The sequence below is a fragment of the Terrapene carolina genome, unplaced genomic scaffold (genome assembly GCF_002925995.2).
Source record: "Terrapene carolina triunguis isolate 2854851 unplaced genomic scaffold, T_m_triunguis-2.0 Scaffold49, whole genome shotgun sequence".
Taxonomy (NCBI): Eukaryota; Metazoa; Chordata; order Testudines; family Emydidae; genus Terrapene; species Terrapene triunguis.
Window position 1 is genome coordinate 3,944,298 of NW_020664400.1, and position 20,811 is coordinate 3,965,108.

At 54.3% G+C, this 20,811-nt stretch overlaps 1 protein-coding gene across 2 annotated transcripts; it reads right to left on the bottom strand.

Moving 5' to 3' along the window:
- Positions 1-5,200: 5,200 nt before the first annotated feature.
- On the bottom strand, positions 5,201-20,567 carry LOC112114964 (AT-rich interactive domain-containing protein 5A). 2 transcript variants are annotated; one of them, XM_024211892.2, is made up of 7 exons: positions 20,530-20,567; positions 15,852-15,988; positions 11,932-12,121; positions 10,879-10,931; positions 8,879-8,976; positions 7,834-7,999; positions 5,201-7,290 (listed from the first exon to the last, which is right to left on the bottom strand). In XM_024211892.2, the coding sequence occupies exons 1-7, from the start codon at positions 20,531-20,533 to the stop codon at positions 5,722-5,724; spliced, it is 2,217 nt and encodes a 738-aa protein (XP_024067660.1). In that variant the 5' UTR covers positions 20,534-20,567; the 3' UTR covers positions 5,201-5,721. The 2 variants fall into 2 exon arrangements, with proteins under 2 accessions (XP_024067660.1, XP_026512327.1); XM_026656542.1 differs by lacking the exon at positions 20,530-20,567 and having other exon boundaries at positions 15,852-16,046.
- Positions 20,568-20,811: the final 244 nt, after the last annotated feature.

Sequence of the window (20,811 nt, forward strand, 5' to 3'; positions counted from 1 at the left end):
ACTGGCATCTCCTGCGCTCCCCACCTCATTGAGCAAACACACAACTCCAACATCTTCGACGGGAACCAGCTCCCGATGCAATGGGTTTACAAGAACAATGGGCCAGGGCACGTGATTTGCCACTGGAGGTCAGCAAATGAAAAAAGGGGAAGATCAGACAAGGTGCTTGGAATGGAGGAATACCCACCACAGCTAACAAACAACACCAACAGAGGTGATGACTGGTGTGATTTGGGTACTGGAACAAAGGTTTGAAAGACCAGAGAGCAAAACCGAAGCTGTAAGTGAGAAAATGAACTCTCACCTCGGCTACAAGAGAACAAGCTGGGTCTGACCTAGAGCACACATTCAGCAAACCAGTGAAAAAAGGAGGTACAGCCCAAAACTGCACCGGAGAAATTAGATGATAAGGATAATCAGAGATACATAGGAACACCTCGATCTCCAAGTAGACAGACAGGGAAACGCCTGTAAATATCTTGCACAGATGCTCAGAAAGCAGAGAACAAGACAATTCAAACTGAAAGGGCACATTGGGTTGGCCCCACAGGCAAAAAAATTGTGAGACTACATAACTCCCTCGACTAATATCAGGTTCTGGATGCTGCTGCTCCAGTCTCTGTCTGAAGCTTCTTTCCATGCCGTATATGTAATATATACATTTATTTGAGAGGGGATCCCAAGGAGGAGAGCAGAGCTTAGTATGCAATGCTTTGCCTTCCTACACGGCTCCTCTAAAGGCCACAGAGGAAGAAGCAAGAGCAGGATTTGTTGGCACTGGAAACCAAGGCATGGCAGCGTATGGAAAAGTTATTCTTGTGTCCTTTGATGGAGTCGTTAGGCTCTTATAATGAATTTACACACCAGGAAACGGCAGTAACCTAATTCAGTAGTAAGCTTCAGAACAAAAAGTTTTACTCCTGACTAGCCACTTGGGGGTGCTGAACACCAGCAGGTGTTTCAGAACAAGCGCAATGGGATTTTCATCACACTTTTTTGTGGCATCATCTGGGCCCCCTCGGAACCAACCCTTCAGACTAACACCATCACATACTTGCAGAAGGTTTCTTTTTAACCCTGTTATCTCGGGACTCTGCCAGGAGAGAGACCCCATTACAAGTGGGATTGCTCAGGCTAGAGTAGTGGTTTGTAGTAACTCTGCCAGACTAAGCCGATGCCGGATGACAAAGCGTCCACCACCTCCCATTCACGTCACCTGAGGCTGCTCTGCGCCCCAGCTAAGACCCCTGGTAAATCGGAGCATGGATGTGTAGGGCTGGTGGCCAGAGGGATATACTGGCCTAATACATTAGGGTCACTGGTGTAGCACTTACAGCAGCAAAACCAGTGAGAATCTCTGTACTGATCTTCAGTGCCTAGCAAACTGGCCTCACATTGTCCAGCTGCAGGGCCATAGGAAACCTAACCCTGAACTGCAGTTAAATACATTCATTCAAAATAATAGCTCGACAAGGAACCTTAAATACTGCATTGGGGGACTGAAAACAGACAAGTCATTTTCAAGTAACTTCTAAGAACAGCCTAAAAACCAAGTCCAAAGCCCTCTCAGCCAGTCACAAATTCCTCAAAATAACATGTTATTCCACAATCCCTAACATCACGCTAACTCACAAGACAACTCTCACCTTTGTGCCCAATTTTCTCCACCTTCATAGCCCTCAGCAACTCCCATTAGCAGAGCACATGTGTGAGCCGGAACGCTGGCCACAGGTCTGGGTGAAGCTTGCCCAGGATTCTGAACAGTAACCGCTGTCTACTTTGACCCATATCTAATTATACAGTGGCCATAAATAGATCCAGTCCTGGAGCCTTCGAATTCCACCTGCCCTGCTGGGAGGGAGCTCTCTGGTTTGTTTTCACAGGGCCTCAGGGCTGCACGGGGAGTTTTAAAACTTGTGCTGTAATGGGATGTCTATACGGAAATCTGTCTACAGCGCCCTCTCAAGGAAAGCATCTTGAGCTACTTCAGTGCATCTACACTTCACCAACAGGTGTGCTGGCACCCACGGTTACAGTCAACTCTTTTGGAGCTGGAGCATGCAGTAGTGGCCATGAGAAGTTGTGGATAGGCTTGAGACTAGTCTGTTTTCTAGCTTGTGTTCTTCTCAGCTCCAGAAAAGGTGTGTCAAACCCAGCAGAGAAAGCAGCACCAGGGAGCAGGAACTAGACCCAAGGCCAGGAGAAAGCACATGAGAATGGAGCAGCTTTCTCCGAAGCACATGGGGCTCACCTAAATAAGGCACTTGTTTAGGATGACCACAGGACCCCTTAGGGTGAAGGCCACCAGGGCTCCTTGGACCCAGGGTGGGAAGCATGCCACTCAGCCAAAGGCTGCCCGGTCTATTCTCCCGGCAGAGAGAAGGTTGATTTGCAATGAGGTGAAGGCACCTGTTCAGTGGAATTAGCAGATCGCTCTAAATGGGTGAGAAAGGGGATAAAACAGTGATCATGCCTCCTTATGCCAGCTTCCCCAAGGGTCAAGGGACATTCGGGCCCATATCTAGTTTTGACAGGACCCTTGAGTGTCTCCAAGGCATATTTCAGAGTCTTTAGAAGCACTGCTCTGTGCCTCAGGCAGCGCGGTATGTGTGCAGAAATAAAGGAGGGGGCAATGCAGGCAGCATTCCTGCAGCAGGAATGCTTCACAGGAGACACTTGGGGGCCAACCAGGGGAGGGAATGCCTTTCATCTTTAGGGATTTAGGCCAGTCTGCTGGTAACGCAATCCTGCAGAATTGGATGAGCCTGGGAAGGCTGGATACAAGGCCAAGTAAGAGACACATGGAGCTTTTCTCTTTTGGGAATGCGTGGCTAGGTCACCTGTCCATCTGGACACAGTTCCTCTATCCCTTACCTACAGCAGCATTTGTTAATGCTCCTACCTCTGCCCACTCCCGATCTGGAAGGCTCAGATCCCACAGAGACTGTGCTGCTAAAATCGTGACCAAAATTGCCAGTCCCATTCCCTGTTTCCTATCACAATACGCAACAATGACTTGCCTGCTTTGAGAACCCTGCAGTGAAAAGCTGCGCTCGTCTGTTACCGCCCCGGGAATGGGCAGTGCTGGCATGGTCAGCGCGAGAAAAGCAGCCTGTAAGCCTGAGCTTAGCCCCTCCAGCCCCAGCTCTAGTGGGGGGAAGAGGGGAAGGGAGAAACAGAGCCTGAATTCAGATTTTTTTTTTTTTAAATAAAAACCAACTACACAAAAAAGCAATGGCTGCAGTTGAGAGAGGATGTAAATTGGAAGCCCTGGGCCTGATCCTCCTCTTATACCAGTGACTAGTGTTACTGACCAACACAGGGATAAGGTCCAAGTCCCACAGCACCTTGGTACATGCATCTATTATCCCATCAAAGGACTGGAGAGAAGTGTAAAGTAAAATGGCAGGTGATTCTTTCTGCCACCTTTGTGTTGATGCTTTTCTTGCTTCCTTCCTCTTTTCTAGCCTCTGGCCACATGAGTCACAGCATCTTAGGCTAGGTCTACACTACAGGGGGGTCGACCTAAGATACGCAACTTCAGCTACGTGAATAGTGTAGCTGAAGTTGCGTATTTTAGGTCGACTTACCTGGCTGTGAGGACGGCGGCGAGTCAACCACTGCCACGCCGCCGTCGACTCTGCTTCCGCCTCTTGCCGCGGTGGATTTCCGGAGTCGACGGCAGAGCGATCAGGGATCGATTTTATTGCATCTTCACTAGACGCGATAAGTCGATCCCCAATAGATCGATTGCTACCCGCCGATCCGGTGGGTAGTGAAGACTTGCCCTTAGACTCAGGCCTGGCCTGGCCTAGAATTTAAAGGGGTGCTGTTAGCTAGAGGGGAGCCGAGACCTAGGCCATGTGAAGGTACAACTTGCTTTGTCTTGATTAGACTTTCAAAGGTGCTGGTTAGTCCGAGCCAGCTGACACGATCTGACACTGCACCTTTAAATCCTGGTCTACCTGAAGCCTTGTGGGGGCAGATGCAGGTGAGCTGTGTAAGTTATATGTTGGTAAGCGGCTGTTTGAACTGGTGCAACACACACAAAGGGAACGGAAAGCATCAGTCACACCACTTCAGACTCCTGGACACTCTCACCTCTGAAGTTGTCCCTGCACTCCCGAGAGCTCTGTGGGCCTGCGAAGTCCCCCAAGGTAGAAGTTAGGCAGCACAGGACACTAGCCAGAGTTCCTGGTGGGTCACTGAATTAGAGAAGAGGGTTTGTTTGAGGGAGATGAACCAAGGGTTAGAAGGAGAGTCCAGCTATGCCCTTCGCCAACACTGCACAAGGGAAGGATGTCCAGAGGGACAGGCAGAAATTCCCATTTCTAACAGGCAGGAGGCATTTCAGTCGGAGCAGTAGTTTTGAACACGGCACCACTTGCAGAACCCCCAAGATCCCACAGCTGAGGTGGCATAAAGTCTTCGTTTCCTGCCAACTTTAAGATTCTGCATCTTTAACCCTTTCAAGGCCTTGAACTTGCTCCCACTGAAGTCAGTGGACAGGTTTGGCATCGAAATGGACAGGAGCAGGAGTCAGAATTTACATCTCCTTCCAGTCCCACCAGTGTGATTAACCCTGCTGAAGTCAGTGGAGTCGTACCAGTGCTTACACCCTAGGTGAGGACAGGCAGTACCGTTTGCTGCTCATCCAACCACCTTCTTTCAAGGTGGTGCCAGCCTGTTCCCAAGAGAGCTATTCCTCACCAGCCCTGTGCATAGTGCCAAGTCAGCAGGTCCCCATCACACGTGCTTCGTTAAGTGACAATGCAATCACCACAAAGCATACACACGGCACACACTATTCGCTTAGTATTGGACACTCCTGATGGGCCTCTTCCTCCTCCCGCCACAGTCCCAGAGACCACAGAGACCCCAAACACTCTACCCATTTTGCACCATCTTGGGCAGTTTTATTGTAGACACCTAGATGCTTCCAACCAGACCAATGCAGCCTTTGGAGAGATCCACAGGAATCTCCACAGACAGTGTCATGTTGGGATGGGAATAGCTTGGGAACGTCTCAAACCATTTCAGGGTTCTGCAAAACCAATGGGTGTTTTAACTCCCCTCCCCCAATCCCCTGGAAATTGAAACCCATGATTCCTGTCCTCGAGGCAACTCAACTGAAATAAACTTGCTCCGTTTTTAGATCAGAAGAACTAGTGCTCTGTAACATGGATCATAGAGGACCCCAAAAATTCAGCTGGCATATTGGGATACCCTAGAAATAGTACTTGTTAATTCATTTGAATTTTTCCTCTCTCCCTGTCTTTACACTCCTATTTTCAGTCCTGCTATTAAGGAGCATGGACCGACAACATCCAAGTTCGCGCTGCACTTTGGAACCTACTTGTCTGAGCGACTACAAGGTGAATGGGGTCACCTCCGGCATTAAGAGGAATCTCCTGAACCTATTTTGCTCCCTTTTTTTTTTTAAACCCACAACATATGTGTTGAAGTCCCCAGCGTACGATGTCAATTACAAATAAAGCTCAAAGATCAAGAGTAAAAATGACGTGGTCCAGAGTGTCCGTATATTCTCTTACCGCTTTGCAATACAAGGCCATGGGACTGGGGCAGCTCCAAAGGTGAGATGCAGCACAGCTGCAACTCCAGTGTTACTGAGTGTCCTACCCCTGCGCCATGGCTGGCTGAGACCCACTACCATCAGTAGAAAACCTCTCTCCCCACAAGGGACAGTGCCCACGCCAGTGGCTACAGCTTGTTGTTCCGGTGGAAGGTGGTCCCGTGGGGGGAGGCGTATGTTGGCTGATTGTGCCACGTTGTGACAGGGTATAGCCTGTGCCGCAGCGAGCTGTCGTAAGACGTAGGGTAGTGCACTAGGCTGGCAGCCAGCGGCCGGCAGAGGTCTGAGGATTGAGTGGAGGCAGCTAATAAGTGGCCTGGAAACGCAGGGATGACAAATGGGTTGACAGAGAGCGAAGGGATCAGTGGAGAGGACTGGCCCTTTAAATGGTCCGCGTGGGTGCCAAAGTTCACCGGGAACCTCAGCATCGTCCCTTTGTAACTGTCCTGCCCTGCAGCAGAGGGGAGCGGCGCTGGGAAGCTGGGGCTTGGCACCACAGCCTGTGGCTTGGCCAGGCCCGGCTGGAGGCTCGGCGACTTGCTGCGCTTGTCCTTTGGCTCCACTCCCTTGACGAGAGGCGAGACGGCCTTTAGCTTCTTCCCATGAACAAAGCCCTCCTCCTCCAGACTGCGCTTGCTCCTCGACCCGGGGCCCAGGCCAGGGCTGCCCACCTGGCTCTGCGGGATGGGCTGGAAGAGCCCGCCATTCTTGGGTAGCTGGGGACTGGCCTTGGCAAAGTTGGTCATGTGTGGGACCCAGCAGGCTTTCACACTGGCGTAGGGAGAGCCTCTGCTCCCTGCAGAGCCGCCTTTATAGAAGGCGGAGGGTCCCTGGCTGTCTCTGCTCCAGGAGGGCGGAGCCTGGCTCGCTTTGCTGCGCAGATCTTCTGGCTGCTCCACACAACCGTCCGTACCCTCCTGCCTCTTCCGAGGGAGGTTGGCTGGCTGCAGGTCCTTGCCTGGCTGCTGATAGATGGAGAGAGACTCTGGGAAATCCTTGAAGCCACGAAAATACTCCATCGGGCCTCGTAGGGGGTGGCAGCTCACGGGTTTCAGAACCTCACTTCTGTACGTGTGGAAGTGGCCAGTGAAGGTGGCAGGAGCAGGGGAGAGGTGGCGCCCTGAACTCCCATCCTCTGTCCTTGGAAATATCTGGCTGCCTCTGGGGCTCAGAGATCCCTTTGGGCATGGTGCTCCCGCCCCTTTGTTAGGGGGGTGACACGCTTGGGCTGGGTCATTGGCATCATCCCCCTCTGGCACAGGGCTCCTTCCCTCTTTGCTCTGATGAATGACTGACGGCCTGTTGGAGTCAAGCTCTGGGCTGGGGCAGGGGAGCCCTGCAGACCTGGATTTCTTGCCTTCGGGGCAATGGCTCAGGTGTCTCTCATCACAGTGCAGGGATTCAGCCTTGCTCACTTGAGCCAGCAGCTTCTTCTTGGCCAAGGGAGACATGATACCATGGTTCCCTTTGAAGTAGAAGCTGGAGAAGAGCCGTTTGTAGGCCTCGGAGCAGCCGTGGGCCCTACAGTTGCTGTGGCAGCTCACAGACAGCTGGCTCTTGGCCAAGTCTTTGGTGTTCAAAAGGGGGAGCCCCTCAGCTCGGTCTCCTGGTCGGCTCTGCTCCGGGCCATCCGTCACAGCCTCCCTGCCCTGTTTGGGAGCGGCAGAGGCATCCGGCTTCACCTTCTCAGGCAAAACCTACAACCCAAGGGATGGGACCATGAGCGCTGGGAAAGGGCTGAGAACACTCCCGTGAGCAGGTTAGGGTGAAAGGGGGCACGGGACACAGCCCCTGATCATCTGCTAAATGCAGAGGGACACTCCCAGGCCGACCCCTGACCTGGGTGAGCAGCTCCCCCTCCTCCTCAGCCGCTGTAGTAAGAGCTCCCCATTCTAGCTGAACGTCTAATCACAGCTGTGTGGGTTCCAGATCCACCCACCTGTCGGAGTCCCCCCCAAAAGCCATGGGGAGCCAGCCCTCCAGCTCCCGCACTTGCCCATTCCTTTGTTCTCTTCCCCCAGGCATCCAGCCACAGCCTCCTCCTCCCTGCTGCCCCCTGGCCCATTGCAGTTCTCTTGTCTCAGAGGCTTTTCTCCCTGCCCAATCCCTCGCCCCAGCACAGCCCCCAGTATCTCTCCTTGCAGCATGAGCACTGTCAGGAGCAATGGTCTGGAGGCTGCTGTCGAGAGGCCCTGAGGAGGGGGTGTCCCGGCCTGGCCCAGCTTGGCACAGTCCTGCACCTGGTCTCCGCTTTTCTCCTTCTTGACTCTCTTGCTCTTTTCGGCTGCATCATCGCCCTGCTCCCCACGGGGCTCCCTGGAGACCTTGTACTGCTTCCGGGGCTTGGCGGGGGGAAGGGGCTTGTCATCCTCGCCCTTCAGGTGTCGCACGTACGGGAGGACCAGCCTGCAGGACAGAGAGGCCAAGTGCATGAATCAGGGACTGTGGCCCAGAGGAGCCCAGTTCCACTGAGACGTGCAGGCCCTCCCCACCCTAACCATGACTCACAGCAGAGGACTTGGCTGGGCCTGGGCAGAGCACAGCAGTGGCACTAGGCCCATGCAGCTGTACCCATGTTCCTAGGAGGAAGCACCGGATTCCAGCACTGGTACACCCTAGCAGGTGCAACCAGCATCCTCGGGGACCTGTATGTCCTCAGACAATTGGGCTGTAATAAACAACCCCTCCCCGGCGCCCCACTCTTCTCTGGTCCCTTCCATTGGAGGATCTCAAAATACCTCAAACGTGGCTGGGTGCATCCCTGCCACAGCCTGCAGAGTAAGGGCGGTACCATCCCCCATTTTACAGATGGGGAAACTCAGGCACAGAGCAAAGGGGCAGGACGTGCCGGGGTACCCAGTTTACACGTAGTGCGGGCACAAGGTGAGAAGCAGCAGATGCAGGGTGATGTTAACTGGAAGCCACTGATCTGGGGACCCAGGACTGGAAGAGTGACCGAGGAGCAGGATCGAGGAGCAGGAGCGTCTGCTGCCTGCGTGAGAGGCACAGCAACCTGCTCAAACCCTATGTGCTGCAGAGGGAGCAAGCCCCCGCTGTGCTAGTGTGGGCTCAGCACCACAGACAGTGCCGGTCGCCAGGACAGACCTCACAGCCTGGCTGGCAGGGCGGACGCTCAAACCGAGGCCTCAAGGGCAGCCGTCCGTGGCCAGGAGCGGCTGTTCCTGGTGACACTGGCAGCTAGCTGAGGCGAGGCACTCCGGGAGGACTGGCTGCTCTTCCTGTCTGTGCCCTCAGGGCTGTGGCATGGGCAGGAGGGATCCATACCTCTCGTAGTGCCTCCTGGTGCAGGTGGCTGCGCTGGTGCTTCCAGGGCTGCCCCCCAGCTCATCATACACGTTCTTCCAGAGGCGTCTTCCTGTGACCTGCAAAAGGAGGGGAGAATGAGACCTACTGGGGACGCTGTGTCCACAGCATCAAGGAGCACCTTGCACAATGTGCCTGTGGGCGGCACCCTTACCCCAGCGATGTGCCAGTGCTGCAGAGAAGGGAGAGGCCCTGCCAGCACAGGAAGCTGGAGTGCCTGAGCAGGGCTGGGGGCGGCGACAGCAGCTCCCCTCCAAAGCTGGGGGTTGGGGAGCATCCAAGGAGCTGACCACAGGTTCTGTGTTAGTGCTGGCACCCTAGGCTCTCGGCCCTGCTAATGGATGCTCATTGCAGTAACACCTGAGACTACATCCAACCCTCCATGGAGCCTCACGACAGGGCCATGGCTGAGAACAGGACAGGCCAACCAGCACACAGATCACAGGCCACCTGTTGGGATCCTGCCTAAGCCTGTGACCATCACAGTTTACAGCTGGGGAAACCGAGGCACAGCACGACCATGGCACAGCTAGACCAAAACCCAGGCTTTCCAGTTCCAGCACAGCACTGGTGTACAGAGCTCCAATGCGGGCCCGACCTCCTGCTGTCCTGCTTTGACCCCCAAGCCACCTTCCCCTGCGCAGCAATGAGCACCGTGCTGCACTGGGGAGCCAGGAAAGAGTTAAGTGATGGGCACAGATGAGGCTAACTAGATCCATTCCCCTCACCCCAGGGTGGGTCAGCTGCAGGTGGCAGGGCTTTTGGTCAACTTGCTGAAAACGCCACATGCTCCATCCCACTGGTGTCTGGAGCCGGAGAGCCCCCCTTGTGGGCTCCAGGGAGCCTCCCCTCCCCATGGCACTCCGCACAGGTGCTGGCGCCAGCAACTCACATTGCTGCTGTTTGCAGGAACAGATGGGGCAACGGGGAGGAAATCAGCTGAGCCAAGCAAAGTGCCAACATGAAGGAAAATGTTCATTCTGCAGCAAAGTCCCCTCCCCCCTCTGCCCGTTAAATCCACCAGGGACAGGAAGAGGCAGCAGGAGATGCCAGCACTGCTCTGCTCAGAGAGATAAATCACCAGGTGCCTGGTTAACTCTCTCATGCCCACGAGCCTCGGTAGGGTGGGGCCTTTAAAGGGCCAGCTCCAGGACTCTGCACACCGCTCTTGCTCTGCGGGGCTGAGCAGGGTATCTGTGACAGGAAGGCAGACGCCAGGTACCTTTTTCCTTTCCCCCAAACTCTCTTGCTCTGGCTGCCAATGTCCCCAGGAACTGGATTTTCCACCCCTCTGCCTTCAGGTCCAGCACTGTGCTTTGCTTATTGCACTGCACCGTCTGTGCCAATCAGAAGCTGTGTGCGCTGTCCCTTGCTTCAGGACCTGAACCATGAGCTTCACCAAGACGACCCTGCCCCTGCCCCTCTAACACGGTGGATTTGCTGTTGCAGGGAGGCGTGAACCAGCTGGGACACCCCAACATCTTTGCAGTTCTGCTGCAGAAGAGCCCAAAGGCAAGTCTACACCAGCCTCTGAGCCCCTTCTCTTCATTCCAAGTGGGGTCGCTTGGGTCGAGATCTGCACCAACAGCACAGATTGGCCATCACAGCTTTGTGCACTAGGGACCACCTTCAGCCCTCTGGGCATGACTCTGTCTGGAAGTAATGACAGTTCCACCTCGGCTGAGAGACTCTGGGAGGTCTCTTCCACGCCAAGGAGCCTTGCCCCATCATTGCAGCATTGCAGCTGAGACCTGTTTGAACAGGAGGTTGGCCACAGGCTTGGCCTGTCCCCCATGATCCTCTAAACCCTGTCCTGCTCCCAACTGCTGCACATAGCAACAGATTTAGGCTCCAGAGGAAGTTGTGTCCCACTTTGCTAAAGAGATGACCCTGCGACAGGGCAGCATAAGGGTGATGGCAGCGGAGTCCCTGCCCCAGTAATACAGTTCCACTCTTCTTACCAGCTCATACGCTCCCAGCTTCTCCACGGCTTTGTAGATCTTCCACAGGTTAACTAGACAAAGACAAGGAACAGGCAAGGAGTGAGGGCAGGTCACTGGGCTAACGTTTCATGACCCCTGTGCCGAGGCACTACTCACCCTTCATCACCAGCAGCCTTGTCAGTGGGACTCTTGGAGATTGTGTGAGAGTAGCCCCCACTGACTTTAATGGGAACTACAGGATGGGCCATCAGCAACATGACGCTGGGTCGTCAGCCAGGGCAGGGCTCCATACACAGGATGTATAGGGAGCACCACAGCCGTGTCATGCTGGGAGACCAGCTGCTGTGCTACCTTTCAGGGAGAGGTCAGTGCTGGGACACTGGGTGGCTTGGGCAGGGTACTGCCACAAGGAAGATGACCAGACTGTTATGGTCCCAGTGAGCACAGAGGTGCTGTTGCAAGGAAGCTGCCCACCCGGCCGAGGCCCCTGCTGGCATGGCCAAGGCGCTGGCAGAGATCAGAGCAGTATGCTTCACCACACACAATGGCTTTCTCCTCTTGCTCTCTGCCATTAGCACCCCCCCCGCACAGGGCGCAGCATAGATAACACCCCCACCCATGCAGGGCCTGGGAAGGGGAGTTCTGGTCACTCAAAAAGCCACCCTTGAATTGTTGTGAGCCACCTGCATGAGGATCTCACTAGCAGCCACAGTTTGCTTCCTTTGGGCCACTGAGTGGTGCTAGTTGCTCGTGGCACTGGCAGGTTACTCAGCCAACAGGCCTGGGCCTGCCAGTCGTGGAGGGGGAATCACTGGCACTGTCCTGGGATAGCCCCACTTCCTGCCCCCAGTCTATGACTGGCTGTTACATGGATGTGACAGCCTCTCACAGGCCGGCCCTGAAGAGGTGGCTTGCATGTCACTCCTACACCCACTCCTGCCGTGCCACCTGTGCTGGAAACCAGCAAAGGATTCGGGGACTCCCCCCGGCCCCAAGACATGGTTATGAGCAGCCGAGCAGTGGGTTGTGGCAGGAGAAATGAGCGGACGCGCGCAAGGTGAGTGGACGCACTCTGCTTAAAGCCGAGATGAGGCACCCTCTCAATGGGGGTGTGACGGTCCTTCATGAACTTGTAGAGATTGACCAGGAAGGTCTGCTCCTCCTCCTTCTCCCTGCTCGATGCCTGCTCATCCCCCATCTCCTCCACCAGCCTCTTCTGCTCCTCTTCGGAGCTGCTGTCTGGCTTCAGTGCTGGCGAGTCCTGCGGAGAAACACAGCCAGGCAATCACCAACTGAGGCGGGGAAGTCAAAGGACAGAGAGGGAGGGGACCTGCCTCAGCTCACATAGAGTCCATGGCAGAGCCAGGAATAGAACCTGGGAGTCCTGGCTCCCAGCCCCCACTCTACTCACTGGGCCATGTTCCCTATCAGAGCCAGGAATTGTACCAGGAGTCCTGACTGCCAGGCCATTGCCACTAGGTCACCCAACTTATATGCGTTTGCCACACAGAGCCAGCTAAAGTCTTCCTGAATCCAGAGAAGACTGCATTTGGGGGGGGGGGGACTATATTAATTCCTTAACCCTCCTAGATATGCACAGCTGAGGAGCAGCAGCAGCTCCCACGGCCTAGCTCATGTTTGCTTCAGAACAGCTGTGCAGGCTGGAGTGCCAAGATCCAGGACCAGTTGCCCCCAGAGTCCCTCAGCAAGGAGGGGAACAGTACAAGGCCACTTACGGAATGCCAGGGATGATAAGAGAGTTACTGAAGCCTCACATTTTCTTGCCTCTTTTCAACCTCATCTTGGACACCCCCAACACACATCTGCATGGCTCTGCCTGCTGGATACACACTCACAGTAGTGAACTGGGAGTCAGGACTCCTGGGTTCTACTCCCACCAGTGGGGTTTTCACAGAATGCCATGCTGCATTGTACCACTGCTCTAAATACCATCGAGAGGCGTTTTGTGGTCGGAGGCATTTTATTAGCTCCGGAGAGTAACAGACTTGTGCAACTAAAGAGTGAGAGCCAGAGTTTATTATTCTCCCGGCTGGGAAGGCAGCCAAGTTGGTCAGAGCACTGGAGCTGTGTGAGAACACGAGGAACAGCTTCCAGGAAAACAGAAGGGCAGAAATACTCGCTCTCATCCTCTCTCTCTCTCTCGGCTAAAAATGTTTCTCATTTGTTTGTTCTACATTTTCCAGAGTTATAAAACTTGTTGCTATTTTTGGGCAAAGCAGCTGCTCAGCTCCCAGCACTTTTTCTTCTTTCTATTCTTTTAACTGCTTGTGACAGACGTGTTATTTTAGCTGCTGAGCTATTTCTGGGCCTCCTTTTCCTTTTTTAAACCTCAGTGAATTCAGTACGGGGGACTGGTGCGTGAGCGAGAGTCCTGGCAATCAAGGCCTCTGCCACAGGGCAAGTTTCTCAAACCCACTCAGCACCGCCACCACCCACTCAGGCCTGCCCTGATGGGACAGCCCTCTCCTCTAAGGCACGAGACACACTTTGTACACCATCCGGTCCTCGCCCACTCTGCTAAGCCTGCTCACTCAAGTTGGCTGTGGCAGAGGTTTCGGTGAAGCGGCCACCTGCCTGCTGGAAACCAGACTGAGTGAATGAACCACTTCACCAAACTCCTTTCACCAGAACTACACTCAGAGGGGAACAATTTTTCCTAGATTGGACCAACACTGGTGGCCTGGAGGGCGAGAGGCATGGTCTGCCATTGCTGGTCACCCAAGACATCCAGTGCCATTTAATGGGAGCAGTGTTATGGTGTGTCTTGCCATGGCTGTCACAGCAGCTAGGCCCAGGGCAAGGGACTGCTGGGGACACTTTGTCTCTAGTCCCATCTTTAGCAATCACACCAGCCACCCAGTGCTGAGGACTCACACAATCTACACCCCTCACTCTCAGCACCATGGGGAAGGTCTCTTTTGTATCCATCCCATCTCTCTCCCCACCAAGATGGAAGTGGCAGGTGCCCTTTAGATGTGCCCACAAAGACACAAGGCATCATATGTGAGTTTCCATAGTGCTTGGGGAGATAACGGATTGACAAGAACCAGTGTAACCCAACACTCGACCCAGGGAGGCTGTACGACTCACACCCACCCCATGGCTGCAACCTAGGAGGACTTTAAATTGACAACTGAAGTGATGAGGAGGACACACCAGTCTCACGCAACAGTCCCATAGAAGGTTCTGTGGCCAGGAGGCCATGGAACAGGCCCCGTAGGCAGGCAGATGTCTACAAGCAACAGGAGGAACAGAACTCACAACCTTCCACAATGGAGATGCCACAGGCCTCTGGTGAGCTAAAGGGGCATCTCCCCCAAAATAGAGAACAGACACGCTTCCTATGGTCCACATACTCCATGCAGTGACCTGCTCTGGACTGGGTGCGCTCCCGCAGGCCTTTCACAGAGCAGCATGGGGCCACATGCACCCAGCAGCATACATGACTATGCAACACGCTCCATGCGGCAAGGGCAGCAATGCTCAGAGAGAGACAAAGGTGGACATGACTTCTTCGACTGCCCTTCACCCATTTCCCCCTCATTAATTCCTTGGCTCTGTGGCTCCCCTCTCAGTTTCACATGATGCAGACGGACAATCTGAGCATCTGCTTTCTCTTTTGGGTTGTCACCATTCCTGGAAATGGTCTCAATTCCATAACTGCACCGATTATCCCAGAGGCCTGTAATGCGCCTTGCCCCGAAACACTCTCAGTGTCTCAGTTGCAGCCTGACTTCCGACTCCCTGCTGCAGATGGTGCACACCTGTGTGTGCACGCCAGCCATTTGTGTGCGCAAACTGAGCACCGGGCAGGTTTGCACGCCTAGGACTGCAGCGTCATCAGTAGTCTGTTCCACCACTGCTTCAACAGCACAGGTTGCATTTGTCTGGAAGTTCAAGAGAACCCCTGAGTCTTATCAACAATCCCCTTCTATTTATGACAACCAAGTTCTGGGTCTTCTCTATTGTAAGGGACACACCTTTGCTGCATGTTGCAGGTGTAAATAAGGGACTGATGCAGGTGTAAGTCAGCCCTGGCCACACAAACAGGCCCCATGCAGAATTCCGTAGCCACTCTATGGAATGGCTCCGCATCACGCCTCCACATCTCTAAGGAGCCTGGCGACTGAGGCCAAGCTGAGGCAGCAGGTTATAAAGACGATGCACACAGTCTCCCTCATAGTCCCTTCATCTCCATGTCACTCCACACCTGCCCCCCTCATCCCTGTCCCTTTTCTTTCCCTTTAGCTGATTTTAAGAAAAAAAAATCCTGGCACTAACTTGCCATTTGCATCTATCCCAAGGTTCACTCTGCTGATGCGTTCTACCCCTTTGCCCTGTGTCTGCCCTGCCCAGGTAGACAGCACAGTCTCATTGCTTCCTTGTGCTCTGTCTCTGCCTGTCGGCTCTCATCATGTACTTTGGGGCAGGTCCCCTCTCTCTGTTCTAGGGCTGTACACCGCCCAGCCCAACAAGGTCCCAGGCCAGGACTGGGGCACCTATGAGAAAACAAATAAAACAACCCCCGCCGGCACTTCCCTGGAGGCTTGACTTTAAAATTGGTTGTTTTTCCTTCATCTAGAATAAGAGTGAGACCAACCCAAAGTCTAGGGCTGTCTTTCAGTACAGACACCCAGAGCAGCCCCTATCAGGGTATGCTGGAACAGCGATGAACTGTCTTTAGCAACTGTTTGCCATCAAGAGGAAGGAGAGAGATTCCCCCCGCACTAGGCTGCACAGGAATTTCAGCTGTTGTTCCTGGAGCATTGTTGTCAGTTGCTGCCCTGGCCTGTCGACTGGTGCAGCTATGAACACAGGTACCCAAACAGCAAAATATACCTCGACAGCATCCTTTGCCCACCTCTCTCAGAGGGTTCAAGCACCCCATTCTCATCTCATGGAGAAGGCAGAGTGCCTCAAGAAACTCCAATGGGAGACAAGGAGAGAACTTCACGCTGTTTCTCACTCACCACTTGGTCCAGCGGGTCCACAGTGCTCTGGCTCCCCTCGGGTCCAGGCTTCACAGCATCAGCCTCTTCCACAGGCCCCGGCCCAGCAGCCTCCATTGTGGATGTCTTCTTCTTCCTCTTCCCTTTAAAGCTGAGTGCTGTGGCCAAGGGAGAAGATGAAGAAACCATTGAGAAGTGAAAGGCCCAAACAATCATGCAAATCAAGGGGAGGTTCTCTCCATACTCTGCACACACACTGCAGAGTGAGACACCAGCACTCCTTGGCAGCCCAGACAGATGCATGTACTAGGGAATACATGTGATCAGTCCCTCAAATGCTACAGGGCCCCAGTTTCCAGCATCAGTAATCCAGGATCCAACCTTCCCTCCCCTCAAACGCAGGGCGCAGAGCTGGAGCTAGATCTAGACTTCCCAGTCCAGGCCTCTCCAATGGATGGAGACCTGGATGCTCAGATCTGCACAGCCCTGAACTCGGGAAACAGTCAGGTCTTTCAGGATTTCATGCTTGGGCCCATGGTCCATTGCTACACGCCACTCTTTCTGAGGGAGGTCCCAGCCCTGCACAGGGGGCCAGGCCCCAGCTGAACCCAGTCAGAACTCCAGAGAGGGACACTCTTCAGCCTTGGACATGCCAGAGGGACCCACTGCCCTGGACTGGGCCTGAGGACAGGCAGGCTTTCCAAGAACAGAGACCTCTGTGACGCAGGTATCTGCCTTGCTTCCTGTTCAGAGACATGCCGTGTTTGTCAACAGCTCCTGACGGTGGGCCGTCTGGCCACTGCTTTCGCTTTCAGGGTGGCTTCCTGGAGCCGTGGGAGCCAGTGCAATGCTGTGAACGCTTCCCCACCTCAGCCACATCCGTTCCTGCCAGACGCTCGGCTAACTGCCTCTGGCAGGTGGCTAACTCTCCCTCCAGTTGCTGAGGAGGGATGGGAAATCCCCCCAGCCCCAGCGAGCAAGTGGAGAGACCCTTCCACTTCCCCAGTCATTACCTGAGACAACGCAAGACATGACCTGCCTTAGGTCTACTGCAGCCCCTGACCACTCCTGCCCTGTCGAACCCCCTACCCCTCAGGTTCTTCAACAAGAGCCCATAGACAGCGAGAGCGGGGTAGAGACCACCTCCCTCCACTACCCAGCAGTTAAATAAATAGCCCTCACCAGTTCCCACCTGGCTCGTAGAAGAATCCCAACCCCTCCAAGTCAGTAGGGGGGTAGAGCTGGGCAGACTGCCCTGCACTGTCCCCAATCGGCCTAAAGCAAGCATTTGGATCTGTGCTGCTGCTAATCCAACCCACAAGTAACGGACAATTGAACAATTACAAAAAAGTACACCCACCCCCGACCAGAGAGCCAGCGGGAAACTCCTGCCCAAAGGCCAGGCCAAGGGAAGCACAGCCGGGACACTGTAAGAGGTATATTACTGTAGCGTCTAGAGGCCACATTGAGACCAGGGCCCCACTGTGCTGGGTGCTACACAGACACTTACCTGCCCTGAAGAGTTTACAATCTGAATTGAGAGAGGGGAAACTGAGGCACTGAGCAGAGATGTGACTTGGCTACGATTGCACAGCAGGACAGTGGCAGAGCAAGGTCCTAGTGCCAAGTTCCAGTCCTGAGGAGGGTCCCTGATTGCCATAGTGAGTACTGCACGGAGGCCACCCCGTCAGAACCTGGGACATAGCTTGTCTTTGGCTGTGGTCCAGTAAGCAACCTTGCCGAGCAACTCCCACACTACACAATGTTTCTGGAAATGGGGGGCTTGGAATGGTGCATGATCTGCTGTGAACTCAGGGCAGAGGCCCCACCCCCCATTTCTGCACTTGTGCGATTCATTCCACGTTGCATAACTGCTTAATATAGATTCTGTTTACACAACAAGGAAGGAAGAGAAACAAACAAACAAAAAACCCCTCCTACTCTGCACTTCTGCTGGTGCCGGAGTCCGAACGAGCAACATCTGTCGGGCCGAGGTCACCCACTACTCCAACAAACCCCGTTTCCAAGCTGAGGGGAGGGCAGATCGGAACCAGAACCAGGCCGCATCAGTCTCTCCTTCTGACACTGGTGAAATATCAACCTCTCCTTCTGGAGCTTTTCAAACAACAACAAGGGCTGATCTGTTCCCAAGGCTCAGCCCCTCAGCCTACTCCAGTTCGTGTTTGCTGTGTGTCGTTCTCAGCCCCACGGGGTCAGCGAGCTCATAAAATGCTTTCACATACTGTACAAAGGGGAGAGAAAACTGGCCGGTTTAATGTTCTCTGGGCATGAGATCACCACGCACGGCAGCCAAAACAAGCCCGGCTTCTGAGAGGATTACTGGACATGATGACAACTTTGGGAAACAGAGCAGAGAACAGCTTGAGTCTTTTACCCGGCTTATGGCAGGAGCCACTATGGGGGAGGGAGGAAGGCTGAGAGTCAACCCCCCCCAACTGCCTGGGCTCGTCAACATGGCACAGAGAACAGGCAGGGAGAGGAAGGGACAAAGACACCTGAACCCCTCACTGACGCAAGAGCACAACTCCCAATAAACAAAGGAGTCAAGTGCAGGTGTTTTTGTTAATTACAAAGCAAGCCGAACACCATTAATTAGGGAGTTCTCCTAACAGTTACACTGGATGGATCATGGCTTGTTGACAAGCTGTGCCCTCCTCTCCTTATATAAACAGGGCAGACCCCTGCCCTCGCTGACATTGGAGACATCAGGGGGGTTGCATATGGAAGAGTGAGAGCACAACTTGGCTCACGCCACATGTAGGAATCTACCCCTCTGCTCTGCAGAGTCCTGCTGCTCCCGCTTCATTCTTCCTATGCAGATCCCAGCAGTTGTTCCTCCCCTCCCCCCCATTTCCTATCCTGAGGATCCAGTATTATACTGTTCTTTGTTTCATGCCAGTTGGGATGCGTCTTATCTGGGTTGCAACACTGAAAAGCACCTGTTTATTTGCAAGGCAGCTGTGCAGGACCCTGCTTGGCAGTTTTATTGGGATGGCAAAGTGCCTGTTTTGGGGCTGTCCTTCTGCATGGTTGGGGGCTCACACAGTTTATGGTGGTGTCCCTTCCTCTGACAGCACCGTTCTCTCACCAGTCCAGAGAGGAGAGCTGGACATGCTGCTCAAAATCAGTGCTTTATCCTTCCATCACTAGTGGATTAATGTCGACACCACAGCATCACATGTGATGGGGCAGTATCATAACCATCATTTTACAGGTGGGGAAACTGAGGCATGGAATGGGGAAGGGAGGGACTCGCCCAAGGTCGCACAATGGCACAGCAAGGAATAGAAGCCAGTTCTCCAGGCTCCGACCCCTGTGCTTCAGCCATGAGATTACGCTGCTACAAAAAGAAACCTTAAACCAAAAGCAACCCAACCTTGCTAACAAATCAAAAACTCAGTATAAACAAGAGTGAGAGCGAGAAACCAGCAGGGCACCAATGTCAGCAAGGCAGAAAGTGCAGCAAATCCATTCCCAAACTTCAGGGAATCACAGAAATTAGAGATGGCAATGACCCATGAGCTCATCTAAACCCTACCCAAGGGGGCAGCAGGGGGTGCTCAACCTCATACATATTCCAATGGATAGAGAAAGGGAGAGTGCGTTAACTAAATCCCCAAGGAAAGACGACTCCAATCTAATCCGGAACAGCAGAGTCCTCTGGTATTTTGGATTTTTGGTTCTGCCTTTGCCAACAGTGACAGTGGATGTTTGTATTTCACAGCAGCAATCTGCAATTTCCAGAGTCACACACACACACCCATTACTGAACATTTCTCTTGTTCACACTAACTACCAAGGTATGTGTGCGTGTATGTGCTCCGGTGAGGGGCAAATGGGAATAGCTTCGCTTCATTCCTCTACACGGCCGTACTGGTTGGAGAAAAAAAAAAAAAAAAGTGTTCTTGAAAAGGTCAAAGCATTTCTTGGCTCGGAAGGAGGGGCCGTTAGCATCTTCAAAGTACAAGCGTGAGCCGCTTTCGGGAAATGACAGAGTACAATGGAACCCGAATTCTGCGTACACACTGTACAATACCTCCGCTTAACCCTTTGGAGGCCGTGACGGGGAAGGGGAAAAACAGGCAGATTCTTCTGGGAACCAAAGAGAGAGAGAGAAGAAAGACGCTGTTGCTGACAGCTGTCACAACAAATTAGCTGAGCCCAGCTAAAGATCACAAACCACAACAGGAAGTGGGATGCCAGAACCCGACGCAGCGCTGAAATTTACCAACTAGAAAGAAAAGTGTATTTCGAGATAAAAAGTGACTGGGAAGCCCCCTGCAGCCAGAAACTTTTGAGAGACGGAGAAGAAGAAAAAAAAAAAAACTCCCTCCCCCCCTCCCCTCCTGAAGAACCTGCCGCCTAAGACAACTGGGGCCCGGCTCCGGCCGTGTGAACAGGGCTGGGCGGCTGCCGGCGAGCCCCGGCTCTCGCCGAGCCCAGACCCCGCTGCCGGGCAGGGGATCGTGGGCGCGCTGCAGGATTTACCATCACCGGGGTCGGAAGCCGGCTCCCGCCCCAACCCCGAACCGCTCGCGTCTCCTGGGGCCCAGCCCCCCCCCCTCCCCCCCCCCCCCCCCCGCCCCCCCGCCCCCCCCCCCTGCCAGCCCGGCCCCCCAACTTACACCCCCCGCCGGGACACGCTGCCCGGCCAAGACCCGGCAGGGCTGTTTCTTACCCATCGCCCGCAGCGCCGCGGCCTCAGCGCCCGCCCGGCCCCCACGCCGCCGCCGCCCGCCCCATGCGAGACTCCGGAGTGTCCGGGCTGAGAGGCAGCAACTCGCTCCCCTCGCCGGCCTGGCGCCCCGCCCCGCCCGCCGATTGGGCAGGGGTAGCCGGGGGGCGCGGCCGATAGGAGAAGAGCGCAGTCAGTTAAGGGCTGGGCCCGCCCCGCGCAGCTCAGACCCCTGGGAGTTGTAGTTGGTCCTGGGTGCGCGGCTGTTGTGCCGCGCGCCGCTCC

What these genes read in the sequence shown, in the direction of transcription:
- LOC112114964 (XM_026656542.1), bottom strand. Translation starts at nt 16,046, where the DNA reads ATGATTGTTTGGGCCTTTCACTTCTCAATGGTTTCTTCATCTTCTCCC. An exon ending in TCATCTCGGCTTTAAGCAGA is followed by an intron (nt 10,932 to 11,931) that starts GTGCGTCCACTC and finishes GTCTTTGTCTAG; the next exon opens with TTAACCTGTGGAAGATCTAC. An exon ending in ACCAGGAGGCACTACGAGAG is followed by an intron (nt 8,000 to 8,878) that starts GTATGGATCCCT and finishes TCTGTCCTGCAG; the next exon opens with GCTGGTCCTCCCGTACGTGC.